This window comes from Gymnogyps californianus, chromosome 3 (genome assembly GCF_018139145.2).
Source record: "Gymnogyps californianus isolate 813 chromosome 3, ASM1813914v2, whole genome shotgun sequence".
Classification (NCBI taxonomy): domain Eukaryota; kingdom Metazoa; phylum Chordata; class Aves; order Accipitriformes; family Cathartidae; genus Gymnogyps; species Gymnogyps californianus.
The window spans coordinates 107,066,831-107,087,966 of record NC_059473.1 but is presented as its reverse complement, the minus strand read 5'-3'; the positions used below and the strand labels follow the sequence as shown (position 1 = coordinate 107,087,966).

The window sequence follows — 21,136 nt, the reverse complement described above, 5'->3', positions numbered from 1 at the left end:
GGACAAGGGGTAATGGCTTTAAACTGAAAGAGGGTAGATTTAGACTAGATGTAAGGAAGAAGTTCTTCACTATGAGGGTGGTGAGGCACTGGAACAGGTTGCCCAGAGAGGTTGTGGATGCCCCATTTCTGGAAGTGTTCAAGGCCAGGTTGGATGGGGCTTTGAGCAACCTGGTCTAGTTGAAGGTGTCCCTGCCCATGGCAGGGGGTTGGAACTAGATGATCTTTGAGGCCCCTTCCAGCCCAAACCATTCTATGATTCTATGATTCTATGAATGTTATTCCACATTTCTATCTAATAAGGGGGAGTGTGTTTGACCATGAGAGCAGAAATCAAAATGACACCACAAATATTATTGAATGAATATTCACTTAGAATTTTAGATTAATGCCGAAGATGACAAACTGATTCAGTTTGACTTAATATTTGTTAACTTATAGATTCAAAATGCTTAACGGATTCTGAAAACTCTTAACGTTACAGATAACACAACTATAGACTTCTTATAAAATCACAAAGTTACAATATTGTGCATGAAATAACTACTTTCTTTAAGAAAATAATTTATTTTCCATAGTCACGACATATAATCTGATATCAGTTACTGTACATATATTTTCTTGCAATACTCTGACTGTCTATGAATACTGGATCCACAGATGCCACTTTTGCTGCTATAAAGGAGTGAATACAGTGTAAAACTGCCGTCAGATCCTGAAATTCAAGTTCCTGAAAGAGGAAGTAAAAGGAAAAAAAAAGAAGAGAAAATGTGAATTCATATTCAGGTTTATAAACATTTTCCATAAATACAGAACAGACTAGTCAGCAAACAACAAAGGACTTTAAATAAAAAATTGAATCTTTATAGGGAACTGTAAAGTTAAAAGTATTAAGAATAAAAGATGTATATCCATACCTCGTTCACTGGCAGTGCCACGCGTCAATTTAGTTTTCACTCTGTGCTACTTTATTGTTTACATTTTACGCAGCTTGGACAATGAAAGTGTTCAACTTGCAAGAACATTCAAATATCACAACATATTTTAAAGTATTTAATAAGTTAAGGAAGTTTGGGGATGATGCAGTGTCAAGTCACAGCTGGGGAGGGTGAGGAGGACGCATACTTCGGCACCCTCTGAAGGAGAGTCAGATAAGCAAGCTGGGAGGCCAGAGGCAGGGTGGAAGCTAAGGTAAAGTCACACCACAGCCTGCATATAGAAATATGGCTGAGTATGAAATTCCCTGGGTATGCCCTAACTCACAAAGAAAGGCAGTTACTCCTAACCAGTTCTCAGATTCCCTTGACTTTTTATAACGTATTTCACCTTCTGTGCACAAGTTAAATTTCTTTTTCCCAATCTCCCCAGACAGAAATGGAGTGATATTCTGACACAGTGACAACAAATATAATAGAAGAAACATATTCAATTTACATGATACCACTATTTGCAAAGTCTGCAGCTGGTAAATATATTGTGCAGACACTTGGGACAGTTTTTGGTTTGGGGAGAAGACATTTGTTTTCAACAACATGTTGCCTACACAGTAGTTTATTGAGGCACACTCTGTATGCTTGCCTTTAAACAAAAAGCAAAGCACTGGACTTCTGCTTTTCCTGTCACAGTATTTTATGGTATCTTCTCAACGAAATTGCCTCAAACAGAATATTTGGAATTCAAGGTTACTGTTCCAGAAAAGCTCACCATCACACCATTTTGCTATCAAAGGCCATGTATTTACTAGGCAGGAGTGGTTTTACTACTAATGAATGTCTTAAATTGTTCGCTAGTAGTTGTGGGGCATGATTCTGTGACCCTATATTGGGCATAACTGGGAAATTTTTGGTAGTGGGGGCACCTGCAGGGGTGGCCTCTGTGAGGAGAGGCTGGGGCTGCCCGGTGCAGGAGACAGCTGGTTCCAGCCGGCCCCAACTGACACACTGCAGGGCACAGCTAAGCCCTGCAGCCAAAATGGTGGCACCTCTGGGAAAACACATTTAAGAAAGGGCAGTAAATTCCTAAAAAAGGCAACAAGGCCAGTGCAGTAGGAGGTGCTCCATGACAGAGCAGGTAACACCCCTGAAGGGACCGCAACCGATGGAGGAGCCACACTGGAGCAGAGGAAACGAGTAAGAAGCAAGGAGCAGCAAAGGAAAAGAGAAACAAGGAATGGCAGAAAGAAACCGTTACACCCTGACAATATTTGAAGGCTCTGCTTCATGATGATGAGATACTACTGATTTTTTAAAAAAATTGTGCAGTTTCTTTACAACCTCAGGCACATATAGTTTATTGTCTCAGGGATTTTATTTCCCACTAAGCAAATTTATTATTCCCAGAAAAATGTAATTTTCTGTTACTGTCTACTCTCTCCAGCATAAGGTGACAATAAGCAATATTACTGGACAATAAGAGTAATAGAATGATATTCAACAAGCTCCCAAGATATGTTCTTCCCATGGTGTAACAGGCCTTACAAATGCCTTTATCCTCTATGAAACATCCACAAAAACTACAGGGAAAGAAAGACCTTCTCAGACACAGTAGCCTTGGAACAGAGAAAGTTTTGGCAGCAAGCTGTCCTCCTTACAGTGCTTGCTCAGTGCACACAGAAGCCTAAGAGAACAATGTTTTCAGCCCCTACATCCTGCAAAGAATATGTAAGCAGAGATTTTTAGATGCGTATAGTAATTTGTCTTGGGTGGGTCATCATCAGACAAACAAATTTTAACTCCTTCCAGAACCTGAAAACACAAGAATTTCTCAATTAAACAGCTTTGAGAATGTATTAACATAAATGAAATGACTCCCCCCTCCCTTCAAAAATTCTTCTCTGAAATTACTGACTGGTTTTCCTACAACTTTCCAAGAAAAAATATCTGAATTCAGAAACAATCCATAGCCATTTTTGATGCCAACAGTTGAAGTAATAAGCAATTTAAAACTGATTATTATAATTCGATATCTAATACAAATTACAAACTGACACTTCCAAGATTATAAAAAAACAGCAAACACAAAACACTCCTAATGAAAAAAATAGGGGCATAAACCAATATAACTGATAAGCAGAATGTGCTATTTATTATCATTCATGCCTAGTTAAATAAGGAGAAAATAAGGTAACATTGAGGGAAGAGTTAAAACTCTCTCAAACTTCTGCTTTTGCATACTGGCTAGTCAACAAATTAAGAAATAATTATCCTAAAAGAAGAAAAATCTCTTGAGAACTTGTCTCAAACTAAGCACTTAAGTAACTGTTAATAACTGGCATTTGGTTGCTGAAGTAACCATTTGGGCCTCACACTCAAAATTAGATCACGTTGTGAAAGAAAAATGAAGCACGAATGTTGGTTAAATACCTTTGAGGAATTTAAACCCATGTAATCTTTATTCTGATTTTTGGGGGCACAAAAAACCTGCTTTTTCTACTTTGATAGTTATGGAGCAAGTATGGGAATAAGTTTCTTAAAATATATTTTATTGACAGTGGATGTCTACTGTAAATATTAATATAAAATTAATATAAACAGTTTCAGTAGAAAAATAGTGCCATTATTTAACTTTCATTGCCTAAGTTTTATAAAACTAAAATGAAGTGCACACTCATGATTATTAATGAAATACAACTCAATATGAAATAATACAGGCCTCAGTATATCAGTTCTCAGCTCAAGTAAAAGGTTTACATCTCCTGAATTACTGTCTTTAAAACCAATAAATTCTAAAATATAAAGCCACTCACATTAATCCCAGATTTGCTCCAAAATCAGCTGAAATCATCCAACAATTTCACCTCAGGTTCTGACATTCAACACACTGACTGAATGCAGCCAAATGAACTGAGAGAAGAGAGCCCTTCACAAAGCTTTCCATTTCTCTGCTCTGGCTTTATGCAGTTCTAATCTATACATGTTTATCAAGACAAGTAATCAGAGGTAACCTAACACAGATTGTAGGCAGGATTTCAGACTGCTCTAACAATGTCATGTAAAGAGTTTTGGGATAAGAAAAGAGCAAAGACAGGAATGTCTCATCACTGGGAGTCAGTCCTTCCCAATGTCCCTACTGCAGAGTCCTCTTTGTTTCTAACAGAGTTCAGAGTATGGTTCAAACTGCAGTCAGTAGTCCTTCCTGTGTGTCCGAGAGAAGTTGTCTAATCTGTTGTGAATAACCTTTTGAATACTAATAATATACTCTTATTTCTATAAAAGAATCTACACACAGTTGAAAGAGGAGCAGTATTGCTAAACCTATGTTTTATGTGAAGACAACACTGTATTTTCTCCAGTTAATACTGCAGGTCCCTCAGTCAGGGGGATTATTTTCAAGAGTGGTGCTAGTTTTGAAAGCTGTAATAGAGCTGGGTAGCCAAATAGGTGGCATGTAAGCACTCCTCATGCAGTTTACCAGCTGGTTCGCTTCTCTCATGTTCTCTCATGTCTTCACTATTTTATGTTAGGTTATCCGTGGGGGTAAGCGATCATTTGGGATCATAAAAGAAGAGCAGAGCTCTGGAGGTGTCTTCTTGCAGGGCTCGGTTAGATGTAGTCAGCTATGGTGGTATCAGAGAGGCGGGGTTCACCTGAGGCCTCGTGCACCAGAAGCTCCCATAAATGCAGCTTATCACAGTAGTATTTGACCCAGGAGACCACAAATGGGGGTAAGGCTGTGGTGCTCTGTGTTTGAAGGATGTTTGATGTCTGCGCTGGCTGCCTTCTCAATCCTGAAGCTGGCTAGTCAGGCGCAGATGTTGAGGAATAGCCAGGTATATCCAAAGCAGAAGGTGGGGTACAGATTTGTGCTGGCTCAGGATAGCGGTTGCTCAGAGAGCTGGTGTTCGGTGGTGGATATAGCTTGCATGCAGATTACAACAGCGAAAGGGAAAGAGGACTGGGGGTTAGTTTGGAAATATGGATTTGGTAAAAGATAGGGATGGCTTTCTGGCTTGGGGAAACGTAGATGTTGCATAGTCAGAGGACATGGACACAATATATCTCTTAGCAAGAGACTACCTTGAATATGGTTTTAAGGGTGGAAATTTGGCCTCCTCAGGTTTAGAATGTAAAGTGAATTTTTCCTAGAAAATAACACCAATGATGCTTCTTTCAAACAAAAGCATTGCTCTGATAATTTATTTTTCTTCTTTTTTTTTTTTTAAGTAACATTTCTCTCCATACCCAGCCAGACAGATGACTGAGTAGCTGATCATTTTATTTGCTCTATATCATCTAACACCACCCTTATGCTTGCTTGCCTGCCTTATCTGTGATTGCTGCTTTTTTCTTTAATTAGGATCGTCAGTTTATTTTTGGTGTATTTAGAAGAATCTATGCATGTCTAATATTTCAATAACCAAAGCTATTTCAGTTTAGTATATGTATCCTAATAAGTGGATTAAGTACAACAAAGGCACTAGAAGGAAGACAGCAAGAGAAGAACATAAAAGATTGGATTAAAGCAGTGGGAGGACAAGACTGCAAAATTGCCTGCTGGTACTGAGAATATAAAAAATGTGCACACTGCACTGACCTCGATCGCTATATGTGCACAGCCAAGTAAGAAAAATATATGTTCTTGTTTCGTCCACCCACCTGTGAGAGTTGGATTTATTACATATCATAAAGAGCTTGACAGGCCTGTTGCATCATTACCACGCACACACTTAATTTTATTGATTACTTCCGAGAGCTGTTGAATCACTATTTGAACATGAGCCTGTATCACATAAAAGGCAGATAACGGAGACACTGACAGATAGTGTTATTGTGTCCTGTGCATTTCATGACTTCTTTAAGGACATCGGTAAGCCTCAGTGTTTATTAGTTGTTGACAAGAGCACAACTATTACTACTGTATTCTTCAGCATATTATTTCAGATTGAAATGGTAACCATACCTTTTGTAAAAAAAGAACAGATAAAGATATCTAGGCTTTATCTCCAGTCCACATGGAAGTCAAAACAGGAAAGGAAATTCTAAATTCAGTTCTATATCTCAGCAAGTATACCAGGGCTTGGTTGACATATCATGGTTGAGAAGAACAAATGTATTAGTATTGCACAGCTTGTTAAGACTGTTATAAACACGCAAAGATAAATTGTCAGCTATGGTATGAAAGCTTCTTCAGCTATAAACTTTTATTTGGCCTCCTCTTTGTGACTGTCATTTGCACAAAGAGCAGAAGGATAAGCTAAAATTGTGCTCTTACCCTGCAAGCATAAGAACCAGATCTATGATGCCAACATTCAGTGCCAGATGAATTGCAACTCTATCTATCAATTGTACTTAGGTCTTTTAACAGTGTTCTACAGGGATCTGGAAGAGTCAGATGGCTTTTCACTTTCAGCTTGAGTGATTCCAAATGCCACTATCTACTGCTAAATCTGAAACACTTTAAAATGTTGCATTGGCAGGTGCAAACTTTGCTAATGCACAAGAAACTCATCTGAAAAGTTGTTCTGGAGGTGCTTGTCTAAGAGCAGCCAACTAAATTCACCGATTCCAGCAAATATTAAAATAAATTTCCAACAGTAATCAGACTGTCCAGTACTGTCACACAGGCAAAATCTTAACTCTTATCTACCGTCATCTTGCAAATATTTTTCAAGACCTCAAGATGTTCAATAGTAAACTGCCAGACTTCAGCAACAAAAGACCCATGTTAATAAAAATACAGAAGGGCTTGAGTGCTAGATTATGGTTTATTGATGCTAGAGATTAATGTTGCTGTAAAGAGAGAGCTTTGCTTGCACTCTCCTTAATTTGCCATATCTCTCAACAGTACTAATATGGAATAAACAGCCTCTCAGATGAATATGGTAAATCTAAAGAAATAAATACTGTTGCTGACCTGTCCTTGATCACTCTCCTGAAGTTCTCCTGTTTTAAAGAGAACAGGATTTACCACAAAACTGCTGCAGAGTCTAATTGCAAAATCAGATCACATTGTACCACTGTACCATTCTGAAATTACAGAAGAGTTGAGGCTTGAAGTCAGTGAAGAAAGCGTACTGAAGGCACTCAGATAAATATGCAGGGCTCTTAAGTTATATGTGTAACAGACAGGAAGTGTGCGAGACTAGCAACATTTAGCTGAAGCTTCAGTATGGCTCAGAATAGCCTAGCGACACTATGATTTCTTTTCTTTCTTCAATGAAATATTTGAGACCAAGTTAGTAAAAGAGCAAATGTAGTGAAGAAAGATAAATAAACTCTCTTTCCATTCCTAGGGTGAATGAATTGTTGAAATATAATTCCATCTTTTCTTTTCCACAGAGTATAAAAGGAACAAAAAAATAAGATGAGAAGAAAAGGGAAATGCTCAATTTAAATATGCTTGGAAAAAAAAGTCTTATCTTCCAGGTAGCTACAGTTTAGCTAAGGGGGATAAAGCATCAATACAATCCTAGAAGTATTAATCTTAATTTTTATTTTTTTTTAAAGCAGCCTTGAAAATTCAGGGTACATGTCATGTAGGCTAAGAATATTTGCTATTATTAAGATTACTTGTAATTTCTCAGTACTGGATCCTGTATTCAGGTACATAAGCTATATACAACTTAGCCAAATACAAAAAGTTTTGGCTGATACTTACCATACCAGTTTTCCACAACGGATTACTTTTCAAAAGAAAATTTTAGCCAAAATGGTTTACTCACTCCTGAGACTCTGAAATTTGGCAGGAAGATGAGTTTTGCATCAGGGGATTGTTTTTTACTATTCCTGTGAAATCTGCTCACATTTGTTCATTGGAAAATTTACATTATATAAAGATGTAATTTTCAATGAGCATGCTCCAGCGTCAGACTTCTACCAGGCAGGAAGTTAAAGAGGTGTGAATCTGGGTCAGACAAATTTGGGTATGTTATATTCTTCCATTGTGCAAGCAAATGATGTAATGTACTTTTAGAATTTCTTTTTGAATCACTCTAACTTTTTTTATGGTAACTTAACTTAGGTGCTACTTACCAAAATTATTTATGAGAACATCATGTGGGACTATGTTTAAGCCTGAATAAAGTCAAGACAGATCACATGTATTGTTTCCCTCCAGAGTAGTTAGCTTGTCATAAAATGGAAATGAGGCAATTTTACTATACTCTCTTCTCTAAAATCCACCTTGGTAGTTTCCTATCACTTTATTATTCTCTCTATAATTACAAATTATTTATGTAATAATCTTGGTGTTTATTTAATAATCTTGTTATTTTTCTACTATCAAAGTTAGGCCAACTGGTCTGTAAGTCTCTGTGTCTCCCCTTGATCCCCTTTTTTTAAAAACAAAAAACCCCAAAAAGCTGCTATGTTTTCTGTCTTTGTAATCTTACCCATCTACCTGGACTTCCCAAACATAACTTCCACTAGCTCCTAAATACTGCAAAAACTAACATTTAAAAATGTTTCAACAACCTTCCTTCCATATTCTGGTTTGTGTTTATAACCCCTTGATCTTACTTGTAATGTGGGATGGAATTTCATTTTTTTGATAACTGGAGCAAATAAAAAAGCATGTAACCTATTGTTAGAAGAGAGTTAACTCTGTCCCAGCCGAAACCAGGACACCTATCCTTATTCGCTATTTGCTCAGTTTCCTCAGTAAACTATGAATTATTACTTGCCTTCATGCCTTCAGCTCTCTCCTACTACTAAAGTAATAAAAGATTTTTTTTTTCTTGTTTTCCTGTCTTTTTTTTAGTTGTAACTGTTAAGAAAAGACAAAAGCAAGTATCTTTTTGCATATGGACTTCTCATGTGTAAGAGGTGTGTGTACAGTCAACATGCTCCATCTGGCTGAAGAGCACACAAGTTTAAAAGCCCCCCACCAAAGGGACATGAAAAGGCATCTCCAGCTCAAAGAATTCCAAACTGCTGATCCAAGGAAGAGTTGACCACAGCCCATACAAACTCCACATTAATACCACAATCCAGGAATACTTCATAATCAACCACTCTCCTCCTCCTTTCAAAATAGTCGCAGAGCTACTCCTTCATACAGATCCATTTACATACTATGTTGCAATTTCAGAATTTTTAAGTCTCTCTTCTAAAAAAATAAGTCTGATTTCCTACAGAAATGAAGTGATGAAATCACACATGTGTGCATGTGTGCAATTTTTGCCGTTTGTCAAAGAGGTGGACACCTCAAAGCAGCTGAATTTCTAGAAGTGTGGCACAAGTTGTTGGCAGGGATTGGGAGGTCCTGTCACCACCCTGCAGGGAAGTGAAGGCGGGCAGAGCATCGTCCTTTCCTGCCTTGCCCAGCAGCCGGGGCAGAGGTCCCTTGGCCACCCATGCTACATGGGTTAGCTATCCAGGTAATACACACATACCTACAAACCAGCTGCAACAACTTTTTCCCCGTTGTCAGGCTGGGACTCGGCAGTAACATATTCATGCATTGCAATGACTTTTGGGGGATTTCAAGGAGTTGAAGTGGAGTTATTACTGGAAGTATTAAAGCAGGGTAAGTTCAGGGAAGTAATGAAGTGGGAAACTATGAGGAGAAGTTGTAGGGAATATGAAGGACCTGAAGGAGAAACAACTGACAGGAATCTAGGCCTTATTAGCTCCTTTCAACAGAAAACTTTTTGAATTAAAAAATGTATTGTTCTTCACCTAAAACTGAAGTGCACAGGAAGAAGCACTTGGTTTAACATTTATAGAAGGAGAAAAAACATCATCTCTAACTAGTCACCAAGATGCAAAAATAGAATTCCCAAATGTGATTTTTTTTTGCCCAAGAATTTAAAAACATATAAAATTAGACATAATTTGGAAAATTCTTTTGCAACCTTAACTCTACTGTTTACTGCCAAGTGAACATAAGTCATCTGTATCAAGCTTTATTTCACATGTAGTGAGTCATTTACTCAGGAAAAATGAAACTTCTATTATTTGATGACATTTTCTGTTTCTCATTATTGGCTGCATTTCACCATACAGCACCATCTGGCTCTATGAAATCTCTTTCAGTACAATAAGCTGAGGCAGATACTGTACTATACTATGGGTATTAGTGTTGGATATTTCCCGACTAGTCTGTAATTCGGAAGTCTAAGAAATAAAACCATTTAGGTGGTGGGCATATACCTGAATATATATACCACTTATCTGAAGTGGAGAGGCTGCACAGCTGTATCTCAGTCCCATTTAATGTGATATCCTAGTGGGTACACTGCATTGTGCAGAGGCAGTGGTAAAAGATGTAGTCACTGAAATCCTGATAAACCCTCAGCTACTTAGTATCAGCCTTTCCTCTGGCCTTTAACGAGCTTTTCCTGGGCTCTTCCAACATTTACAACACATATGTACATTTAGGTACATACATACTTAGAATTGTGTATGAACCGATCACATATCATCTTCCATCTGATAATTTCAAGGTACCTCACAAATATTCATGAAAACTTTGCCAATTACAAGGTGTTTTCTTTAGAGGAATGCAAAAGAATAATTTTTAATGTTTTAACAAATCTGTCTCCTGGACAAAATTTGCTGTAAAATTATCATTAGGACTCACTTTTATCATTATTTTACAGATAATCAAATTTTCATAAAAATGCTGAAATTTACAATTTTTCTATCTAAAGAGTAAAATACAGGTAAAACCAATTAAAAACAATTGAAGTGAGCACAGAAATAAAATTAAAATAAAATTTAAAAAATCAGATTGTTTAACACAACAGAAAGAGGAATGATTCCAGCAATGGAATTCCATTGCAAGCAATGGAATTGGAGCCCTTCGCCAATCACATACATGGATTATCTAATGATTTAATACACAGATTCAGAGATTCAGATTATGGTTTTTGCACCAGTACAATCTTCCTGTCTGAGCTGGAACAAGTTACATAAGCTCTGTGCAAGAGATGGTCATGTATAAAATGATGACAGTAGTCCTTTTCTGTCTCCAACAAGTACTGTGAGAAATGAAGTAGAAATTACCTGCTACTATCGTTAAGTTATTATAGTATTGTACCTTTTGTAACAGATATTATAATATCTTTTACAGTAGAGCCAACAGACAACTCAGGTTAAGTTTGCTGATGAAATACTGAATAATTTACTAACATAGATGTACAAAGAAAGACATATTGCATTTGTTGTAACTTTAGGATAAACAAGGAAGGTTAGAGATTTTCTTCTTACAACTTTTTTTAAACATTAGAAGGATAGGTAATATATAATCTTTCTGTATGGTCGCTATAGAAAAGTATCACTTTGTAAGTGACTTCAACCTGTACAACCTCAGTACAGGTACTGTACAAAGAGTATTTCAGAATTTTCATAGATCTTCAGATATTTTTCTGTTGTTTTCATTGGCATTTGTCCACCAAATCCCAGTTGAACCTCACTCTTACCTTCCTCTTCTCTGTCATATCACATCAAAGTTCTCCTCATTCTTTTTAAAACAGCATGATTGAAAAATTATCTTTTTATTTATTTATTCAGCATCAAGCTTGCGATCACAGGGCAGAATCAGTGCAGATTAAGGCGTTACAGCCAAACCTCCAGATGATGATTCAAACTACAATCCTGAATTAGAAACTGCTGAAGTTCAGCTGGGAATCTGAATTCTAAGTTTCACAATTTTATCTGATGATTGCTAAAGGACAAAAAAAGAGACACCAGTAATATCTCATCTATAGTAGTGACTGGATGTCTCCACAGTTTAATTCCAGATCCTGCAAAACACTGAGTGCTCTTAATTCATGGTAGAACCAATAGGTTTCAGGAATTGCTTGACCTCTTGCAAGAATATTCCCTTTTGTAAGCTAATAAATGTTACACAATCTTTTATTTTATTGGTAAACCTTAAGTGCATATTTGCTTAAAATTTTAAGTCTACTATGCAGCAGCTTAAAAATGTATTTAGCATTTAAATAGTTTTATTTTCAGTTTTTACATATTATATCTCTTATAGGTTGACTGAACAACTTCACAGAAATCATCTTTCTGAAACAGTAAAACACCATCATAACACAACTCAGTAGCAGGCTTGTACAAATAGTGTAATAAATCTATAGATACTACATCACTTCCGTTTATTGCGGAGTTTCTAGAGAATAGGAAAAAAAAGATAAACTGTAATGTGTAGTTCACCATATGCATGTGCAGTAGTAAATGGATCTTTTGATGCCTTGATAGTAATTCCATTTTATTTTTTACTAAAATGAGAAAGAGGATGTTGCTTACCTTTGTCTCAATTTGTTTGGTGTCTAGATTCTGAAAAAGCAGCTTTACTCTTGTTTTCCCATCATCTGAAGAGCCTTTGAGCTGAGAGAATTTAAACCTCCACAGCATGTTCTAAAGAGAAAGCAATTTGATTAAGGACTCTGTTACACACTCTTACCTAGAACTATAGATGGATGATCAATGTTTATGTATTAACATAAAGCATTAGGGCAGTAAACATAGCACATGATAACAGGCTGGTTGCAGAGCAAATAAAATTAACAGCTCTGTATCATATGTGAAAGCAAAAGATGCAATATTAGTATTCACTAATTAAACAATTATTTAGAAATTCTCTGAAATGTAAATGTTTCAGTTGCCTACATAATATCAAAATCCATGGCAAAAGCTTAATTCTAGAAAGATCCATGAGGATATTTGTATCAGTTTCACTATGAACACAATTCCATACCATCTCTCCATCTTTCATATTTCAGCTGGCTCATCTGCATAATGTAGATAATAATGTCTTACACAGATGTTGCAAAGCTGAATTTACTGATGTGTGTAACATGGTTTGAAATCCTCAGATAAAATAAGCTACAGAAATGTAAAAATATTATTATTGAATGTAGTCTCGTAAACTACAAAAATATGTTCTACATTATTTAGTTTTTTGTGAAATACGTAAGAATTCTAGGCTTCTTGGATGCCTACAGGTTTATGCATGGCATCTTACTACTGTTGGCAAATCCTAGATTGACAGGTATGTTTTAATAGTTATGGAGATACTTTTTAAAAACAAATATTGGGAAATCATTTTTGAAACCAATGCCATTTTCTGTATTTATTTAAATGTTTTCTATTGATCGCCTGAAAATGTATAATTTAAAAAACCACAAGGTAACAACTTGCATCCGGACTTCCTGCTGATGTTTCCTTAATGCCTATAATCTTAAGGAAAATTCTATGCACATGTTGAAATGTGATTCAGTCCCTGGACACCGCTGAGGAAACACAATTTAAATACTTTGAAGGCTATTTCAAAAGCACACACAGAAAAAAATTTGCTATGTTCCATTTTCCAATATACCTCATTGCAAAATATATTTTTCATGTAGACGAGTGCTACCAGTGGTCTTCAGAACCCCACTCATAATTTGAAAGGGAATGCCCTATAAATAAAAAGGTGTTTACAGAAGGCACAAAAAGCTTGATTCCATCTCCTGGTTCCCTGCAGACATAAACATCATTGACTTCTTAGACAAATATAACAGATGAAGAAAAACCCAACTATGCTACAGTATTGTGATGGTGCTTAAACTTTACACTCATGAACAGATTTTAACTGGGTCCGGAGGGCCTACTTAGACCACCTGAAAATAATTCAAAGTTTAAATGAGTTTGGATCTAAATAGGATAGATGAATGTTCGCTATATCATATAACCGCTAGGGTGGAGATGAAACAAGAACTTAGGAACAGTTTAGCAATAATAGGCATTGCTGGAGTCATCATCTCTCTCAACAGTTGACACTGAGTGGAAAAGAAGAGAAGTAGATGGCTCTGGAAGGTGGAAGAAAATGCACACTTTGGGATCCCTTTATCTTGGATGAGTGGCTGGAGGCACAGGATGGGGAAGATGAACTAACCAAGCCAATAAGATAAAAAGAATCTCTACGATCAGATATAAAGCAGCTGCAGGCCACAAGAGTATCTCTGTGATGAGCTCAAAATGGTAAAAGCTGAATGAGTTAAGCCCATGATGACCCTGGAACAGAACATGTAGGAAATGAAGTAATTCTTTCAAATAAGTTTAAGAATCCCCCAAAACTGTTCTAGAAAAGAATTTTCTAAAAGACACTTAAACTCCTTGTGTTGGGTTTCTGTGGCAAGGTTTTGGTAGCAGGAGGGCTGCAGGGATGGCTTCTGTGAGAAGCTGCTAGAAGCTTCCCCTATGTCTGACAGAGCCAATGCCAGCCGGCTCCAAGATGGACCTGCTGCTGGCAAAGGCCGAGCCCATCAGTGATGGTGGTAGTGCCTCTGGGATAACATATTTAAGAAGGGGAAAAAAAACCCCAAACTGGGGTGGAACAGCAGCCGGAGAGAGAACATGTGGGAGAAACAACTCTGCAGACACCAAGGTCAGGGAAGAAGGAGGGGGAGGAGGTGCTCCAGGCACCAGAGCAGAGATTCCCCTGCAGCCCGTGGTGAAGACCATGGTGAGGCAGGCTGTCCCCCTGCAGCCCATGGAGGTCCACAGTGGAGCAGATATCCACCTGCAGCCCGTGGAGGACCCCACACCAGAGCAGGTGGATGCCCGAAGGACGCTGTGACCCCGTGGGAAGCCCGTGCTGGAGCAGGCTCCTGGAAGGACCTGTGGACCCGTAGAGAAAGGGGAGCCCACACTGGAGCAGGTTTGTTGGCAGGACTTGTGACCCCGTGGGGGACCCATGCTGGAGCAGTCTGTTCCTGAAGGACTGCACCCCGTGGAAGGGACCCATGCTGGAGCACTTCGTGAAGAACTGTAGCCCATGGGAAGGACTCACGTTGGAGAAGTTCGTGGAGGACTGTCTCACGTGGGAGGGACCCCACGCTGGAGCAGGGGAAGAGTGTGAGGAGTCCTCCCCCTGAGGAGGAAGGAGCGGCAGAGACAACGTGTGATGAACTGACCGCAACCCCCATTCCCCGTCCCCCTGTGCCAATGGGGGGAGGAGGCAGGGAAAATCGGGAGTAAAGTTGAGCCCAGGAAGAAGGGAGGGGTGGGGGGAAAGTGTTTTAAGATTTGGGTTTTATTTCTCATTACCCTACTCTGATTTGATTGGTAATAAATTAATTAATTTCCCCGCGATGAGTCTGTTTTGCCCGTGACAGTAATCGGTGAGTGATCTCTCCCTGTCCTTATCTTGACCCACGAGCCTTTTGTTATATTTTCTCTCTCCTGTCCAGCTGAGGAGCGGAGTGACAGAGTGGCTTTGGTGGGCACCTGGCATCCATCCAGGGTCAACCCACCACACTCCTCAGCAAAAGTGCTTGCCCTTTTTATTTTGTCATTTTTAATAAGAAGGCCCTTTTTATATTATTTTCAGACTGTAAAAAAGAACATCTTTTAATGAGCACATGAGCTGGTTGCCCAAAATTTGAGATCCAGGCTTAGAGTCATAGAGCAGACGGGGGACTGGCCTTTATTTTAATAAACCTGTATGAACACCTGCCCTGGTGTAAGAGCATTCTTTGCATCAATACGTGACTTTAATTTGAAATTCATTATCCTGAAGAAAAAATAAATTTTTCAGCAAAATTGCTGTGTCCTGAATGAACTGTTAATTGCTTGACCACTTCAACAATCTATTCAGCGTTGGTAGGAAATATTCTGAAAAAGCTCTGAGTATGGGGCAACACAGTCAACTCCAGCTGACAATTATGGGAAGTAAGATGAACTGCGGAAGCCACCCATTACTGCCTCACTCAGGCTTGAGGATGCAGAGGACGTCTCCATCTCTCACACAGGTGAACAATAAATGTACTTGAGCTCTCCAGAATTTTTACAGTTTAACAACAGAATCAACCTATCTGATGGTATTCTGTATTTCTCCTTAGGTAAGAAACAAAAGTTGATCTAAATCCTCCTCCTCATCAATACTGAAGGTAGGCACTGTGGCTCAAAGTCCTATCAATAGAGAAGTTCATAATTTTAAAGGTGGGAGTACACTCAATCAATCCTCACATTTAAAAGAAATGTTCCCTATAGTCTAATGAGATTACTTTCTATAGTTAATTTGTGGCTACACGCAAAATGTGTACAATTGTGCAAAAAGCATGATTTCAGAACGCAGTATCACCTGAGGCAGAGAAAGGTATGCAAATGTATTTCCTGAAATTTTATGCTACCTCATAGGATAGCACACTTAATGCAATTAGTCTAAATTTTCAAATAACAATAATCTTGGTCATTATTTCTCTGCACAAAGATTTCAATAAACTTGTGCATTTTGGCCCAAAAAACCCAAAATACCAACACACAAAAACTAGATCCTGTGTCAATATTTCAAAATGCAGTATGTTTCCTCTTAACTCAGAATGACTGACTGAATTTCTTTAATATATATTTAAAAAAACCTTTCAGTTTGGAGTTGAAGACCATATTTCAGAGGACAGACCTTCTACTGTACAGCTCTATTAATGCAGAAACATTTTTCGTATGTATTTTTACTTCTGATGGCAAACAAATGTATAAATCCATTTAGAATAATTTAAATTAAAGTATCACTAAATTATATATAAAATAGTAGAATTACAGACAGGGCCTGGAAGTTGGCATATATCATAAACCATCCCCTGTAGGCACTTTATATATAGCCACTGTTTTGCAAGATAAGTGAATTTAATCTTATAGATTATGACTGAAATGCATTAGCCCTTGTTCTGTTTATTTTATACATGGCCTAAATTTCTTATGATGGAAGAGTAATTAATCCTATTTTATATCTGTAGCTTCAAAACAAATAGAATCAGGTGACACTTCATTTTTTTCATGACTGGTAATCTTTTAAAAATCTTGACATTTCTTCATTATAAAAAACAAAGTTCTCTGCTAAATATAACCTTCCTTTGATTTTATTACTTGAAAAGGAAATTACTTTTTTTATATCTTTCTCCAAAATTAATCTTTACATGCTATAGCACAACTATAACTGTCCCTTTCAAGTCCCAAATTGACTACATTTCAGTAGTGCTATATAAATAAAAAGTACAGTATGTTTGAGGAAGAAATACTTGACATCAACATAAAAAATTACCGTTACTGATAACTTCAATAACAGTAAAATAAAACAGAGTTATGTTTTCTTTTCTTTTTCCTCTTACCTTTGTTTTACTGTCAAAACAGGTAAATCCCAGAGCGAAGTCGACTGTGAAACACAGGGTATCCCCTTGCCAACTGCACATATATGTTTTAGACTGGAAATAAAAAAGTATGATTTTTGAGAGAACAACCATAATTGTCATTTATCATATAAAAATAATATTTTATGCAGTTTTTTGTGTGGGAAGACACTCAGCTGGCAATGCTGGTACTGCTTTATATTATTACATTATAAAATGGTCAAAAACTTCTGACTGTAAGTCAGTATCAGATCTGTCAGCTAGACATTAACTGGAGGTCTTCTATATTTCAAGTCACTCTTCTACAAAATAGATACCATATTCTTGGAAACCATCCCTTACAAAACGCAACACAGAACGAACAAAGCCAAATCTGACTATTTCAAACTTTTGGAAAACTGCTTAGACCTGACCTGTTAATGACTTCTGACATAATTTCCAGCAAATGTGCAGGTAACAGTGCCTAAATGTTTAGTCATTGCAATCTAATTATGAAAAAGCTATCTGTCTACTTGGCTGCTCCATCTGATTTAAACTTTGTAGGCAGTCTTATTTATTTTGCAACATTTTTTCATTTGTAAACTTGGGTGACATGCCAGTGCAGCTCTGTTAGTTAATGTTAGTTAATGTAATTTAATAATAAGAACTAATAACTATCACTCATTAGTTAGCACTGATGCTTGCTAGACAGTGCTATATATACACCAATTCTTTGATCACCTTTCAGGTTAGAAAGAAAAAATCTGTTATATTAACAAAACCCAGAAGTTCTGTTTAAACTTCTGAATAAGCTTTACAGTAAACAGTCAATTAACATTCTTCCTTACCTGTGTTTTTAAGGCTAGCTAACTTGGGTATATGACAGATTCTGAAAGCACATGACAACGCTTCTGCTGATGATGTAATATGAAACAGCTTGATGACATTCACCATTCACAGTTAATGGCAAAAAGTCCACTGCCTTCGGCATGAGTAGAGATCAGATCCTGTCTCCAGCCTTTCCTCACCTCACCTTACCAGCCAGTTTTAAAATGATACCCTTGTGCCTTATGAAATCTTTGATTTTTTTTTCTTCCAAGGGAGCATTACTTTGCTCTCATTGATATTTCATAAACCACAATGTTGCCTCACGCTTAGACATTTGGTTACATGAAATTTTTGTATCTGGATAGTTTCTTTAAATTCCAAAAAATGGTTTTAACACAGGAATGGCCTAGAGGAGATTGAAAGCATTAATAAACTTGCTTAAGTTGAAAATTGTCCTTTTAATTGTTTTTTAAAGATTTTTAGTATAATTTAAAACTTCTGCATTTAGTAATTGTAAAGGTTTCCTCATTCCACTACTAATAAAAATATTTACTTATACTAAAATAAGCATTTCTGAGTTACAGATATGATATTTTATAAAGGATTTTGAAAGGGCTGGGAATGAAATTAATTTATTAGTACAGATTAGTATTATAATCAGCTCAACAATGACAGAGATGTATATTATTTCTGAATAAATTATTTTGCTCATTGGTGTTCAAAGATCATATTATTTGGCATTTAAAAAGATTTCAGTGATTGATATTCAATTAGAACGACATTTAAATATCCCTACATTTCATTCAGTAATTATAAGGTGGCATTAAGCACCAGTCATAACTTATTCTCCATTATTTTCCAATTAAAAAGGTTATACTAGCTGAGCTCTGACTCAGCAAAGCAATTTTTAAAACATATTAAATTAGATTCCCCCAATGGGTAAGCATCTAATTGCTCAGCCACAAATGGTGAATACTAAAATGAACCATGCACAAATAATTAGCCTGGAGTATTTTACAAATATTCAATATTTGCAAATAATGGAACTGGTTTGGAAATTATTCGCAGACAAACACCAGAGACAAACCAGAATATGCTGCATTTTCACTGTGATAAACATTACAAATAGATATATAATGTTTATACTTACAAAAGACACTAACAGTGTTTTCTTTACAACAGAATTAGGTTGGGTTTTGTCGTATAAATTTAAAACCCTGCCTATGGCATTTCCTCAATGACTTTGAACAGGTTCTCAGACAGCTCTGTGATAAGGACCCCCATCTCCACTCATTAACACTAGTACAGAGCACTATCCCTTTTCATTCTTGCCTTTGGAATAAGCTTCCTGTTCACTTGCAATTGTGTGATCACGCTTGGTTATCTACAACAATTGTTTACATGGAAGTTTAACATAAGAAATCTAGGCTTAGCTGTCTTTTAGTGAATTTTGCAGAAAATAAAATAGCACTGCATATTAGCCAGCTTGAGAACTCACAGTTTAAGCAACAGAGAGGAAAAGAATAGGTTATTTAAAAAATCTTCCTTACTGATTGGAAATGAGATTTTTCTGGGCTTAGGTCTAATACTAGCTTATCACAAAACACTTGGGGATTGTAAGCAGAGGTAGATGAGAATCTACAAGGTTATCAATCTTAAGATATGCATTAAAATATTTTCCAATCATGCAGCTATAGCGTGGTAGCCACATTAATTTACATAGCTCATACATGCATGAAAATTCAAAACATTAGCAAATGTGGTATAGTGACCATCTTTGGCTTGCACTGCTCCAGACAAGATGTAAAAGTTTTTCCGGCTCTGACCTTGGTGATTCTGAACATTATGGGGATGTAGACTGGGAGTTTAAGCCTGATGAGATTCTTTAGTCAAACTACTACGAATTTAGCTGTTAAAAGGAAGGCCTCATGCCTGCAACAGCTAAGAAAATTGTAATATACATCCTAGATCAATTATTTAATGTTTTCCAAGCAATGGTGAAATGATCTGTAGAATTTGTAATAAAAGACAATTACAAAACTCTTATCTGCGTAATTGTTCAGGTATCAGTATTTCAATGCATATACCTTTAACTCATGAAAAGATCATTAAGTTGATAATATCACTGTCCAAATAGCAGAAGAACAGTGTTTCTGACTCATTCATAAGAAGGGATTTCTTAGACCTCCTGTCCCTATTCAGAAGCATGGCACTGGTCTATCATCTTTGGCACTGGTATCTGTCCTTCCAGACCTTGAGAGGGCTTAAAAGTTACAATGACTACACATATACACTCACTATTTTTCCCATAGACATAGAGATTTTCCAGAAATAATTCAGCTTTGATCTATCCTCCTCATTTAGCAGACTGTCTCAGGACCCTGGAGCTCCTGCGCTCCTGATGGCAGGTTCCATTGGAGCTGTTCTGCAGAACCAATGGATGTTCCAGTTGCTTCTTTGGGCAGACTTGTGGTGGCCAGCATGACACTATGATGGTAGCACTGCACTGTAAATGTAGGCAGTATCACGTAACACTAATATCATTATGCACTAATTAGCATTATCTCACATACTGGCAATACCAGTCTTGAGCAGTCCTGAGTACATGTACTCTCTGCCTATCTTGTCCATGCCTCCACACTGGGTCCCCTTCAGCAGAGTAGCTCATGTGAGAGTGAGCAAGCCTCTTTGCTCCAAAAGCAGAAGGGGAAGGTTAAAAGCAGGCCACAGCGTTTCCTTCTTGCTAGTGAAATTCCTGCCTCTCCTCAGCAAATCGTTGATACAAAGCCGAACTCTTGTCTGTGCATGAACTGCAGGGGACTGAGATGCCTGGAGGGGAGTAAGAAGGCTGGGTAGGGCAGAGAGGAAAAAGAGAGTCCTGGAAGCTAAATGATGGGAAAAGAGGGCCTGCATCTAGGAGCAGGAGGTGTTGGCGAGAGTGTGTAAGTACCCTTCTACTGCAGCCTTCAGAATGAAATTAAGTCCCTACATTTACCCTAGGGCACGATTTCAGCCCTCTAACAAGGACACATCAGCTGGTCAGTCATTTGTCTCTCACTCCCATCTACAAAACTCTTGACACTTCCATCCCAGCATGATCCTACAGTTAACTAATATGTGAGGCTCGGGAAACTTATTACTTTTTTGTTGTTGCTATCCACATCAATTAATATCTTCCATGACTATGCACACATCTTGGAATCTGCAGAAGATAATTAGCATTGAAGACTTGGGTTAATTACCTCTTAATGGAAAAAACAGAAATGCTTCT

At 37.4% G+C, this 21,136-nt stretch overlaps 1 protein-coding gene across 1 annotated transcript in view; it reads right to left on the bottom strand.

The window, feature by feature from the left end:
* Positions 1–597: 597 nt before the first annotated feature.
* SNTG2 (syntrophin gamma 2) overlaps positions 598–21,136 on the bottom strand; it is a 303,349-nt gene continuing 282,810 nt past the window's right edge. Inside the window, exons 15-17 of the mRNA XM_050894130.1 lie at positions 17,041–17,133; positions 12,197–12,307; positions 598–729 (exon numbers count right to left, since the gene is read on the bottom strand). Of these exons, the coding sequence (XP_050750087.1) occupies positions 598–729; positions 12,197–12,307; positions 17,041–17,133 (336 nt within the window). The remainder of the gene's footprint in view (positions 730–12,196; positions 12,308–17,040; positions 17,134–21,136) is intronic.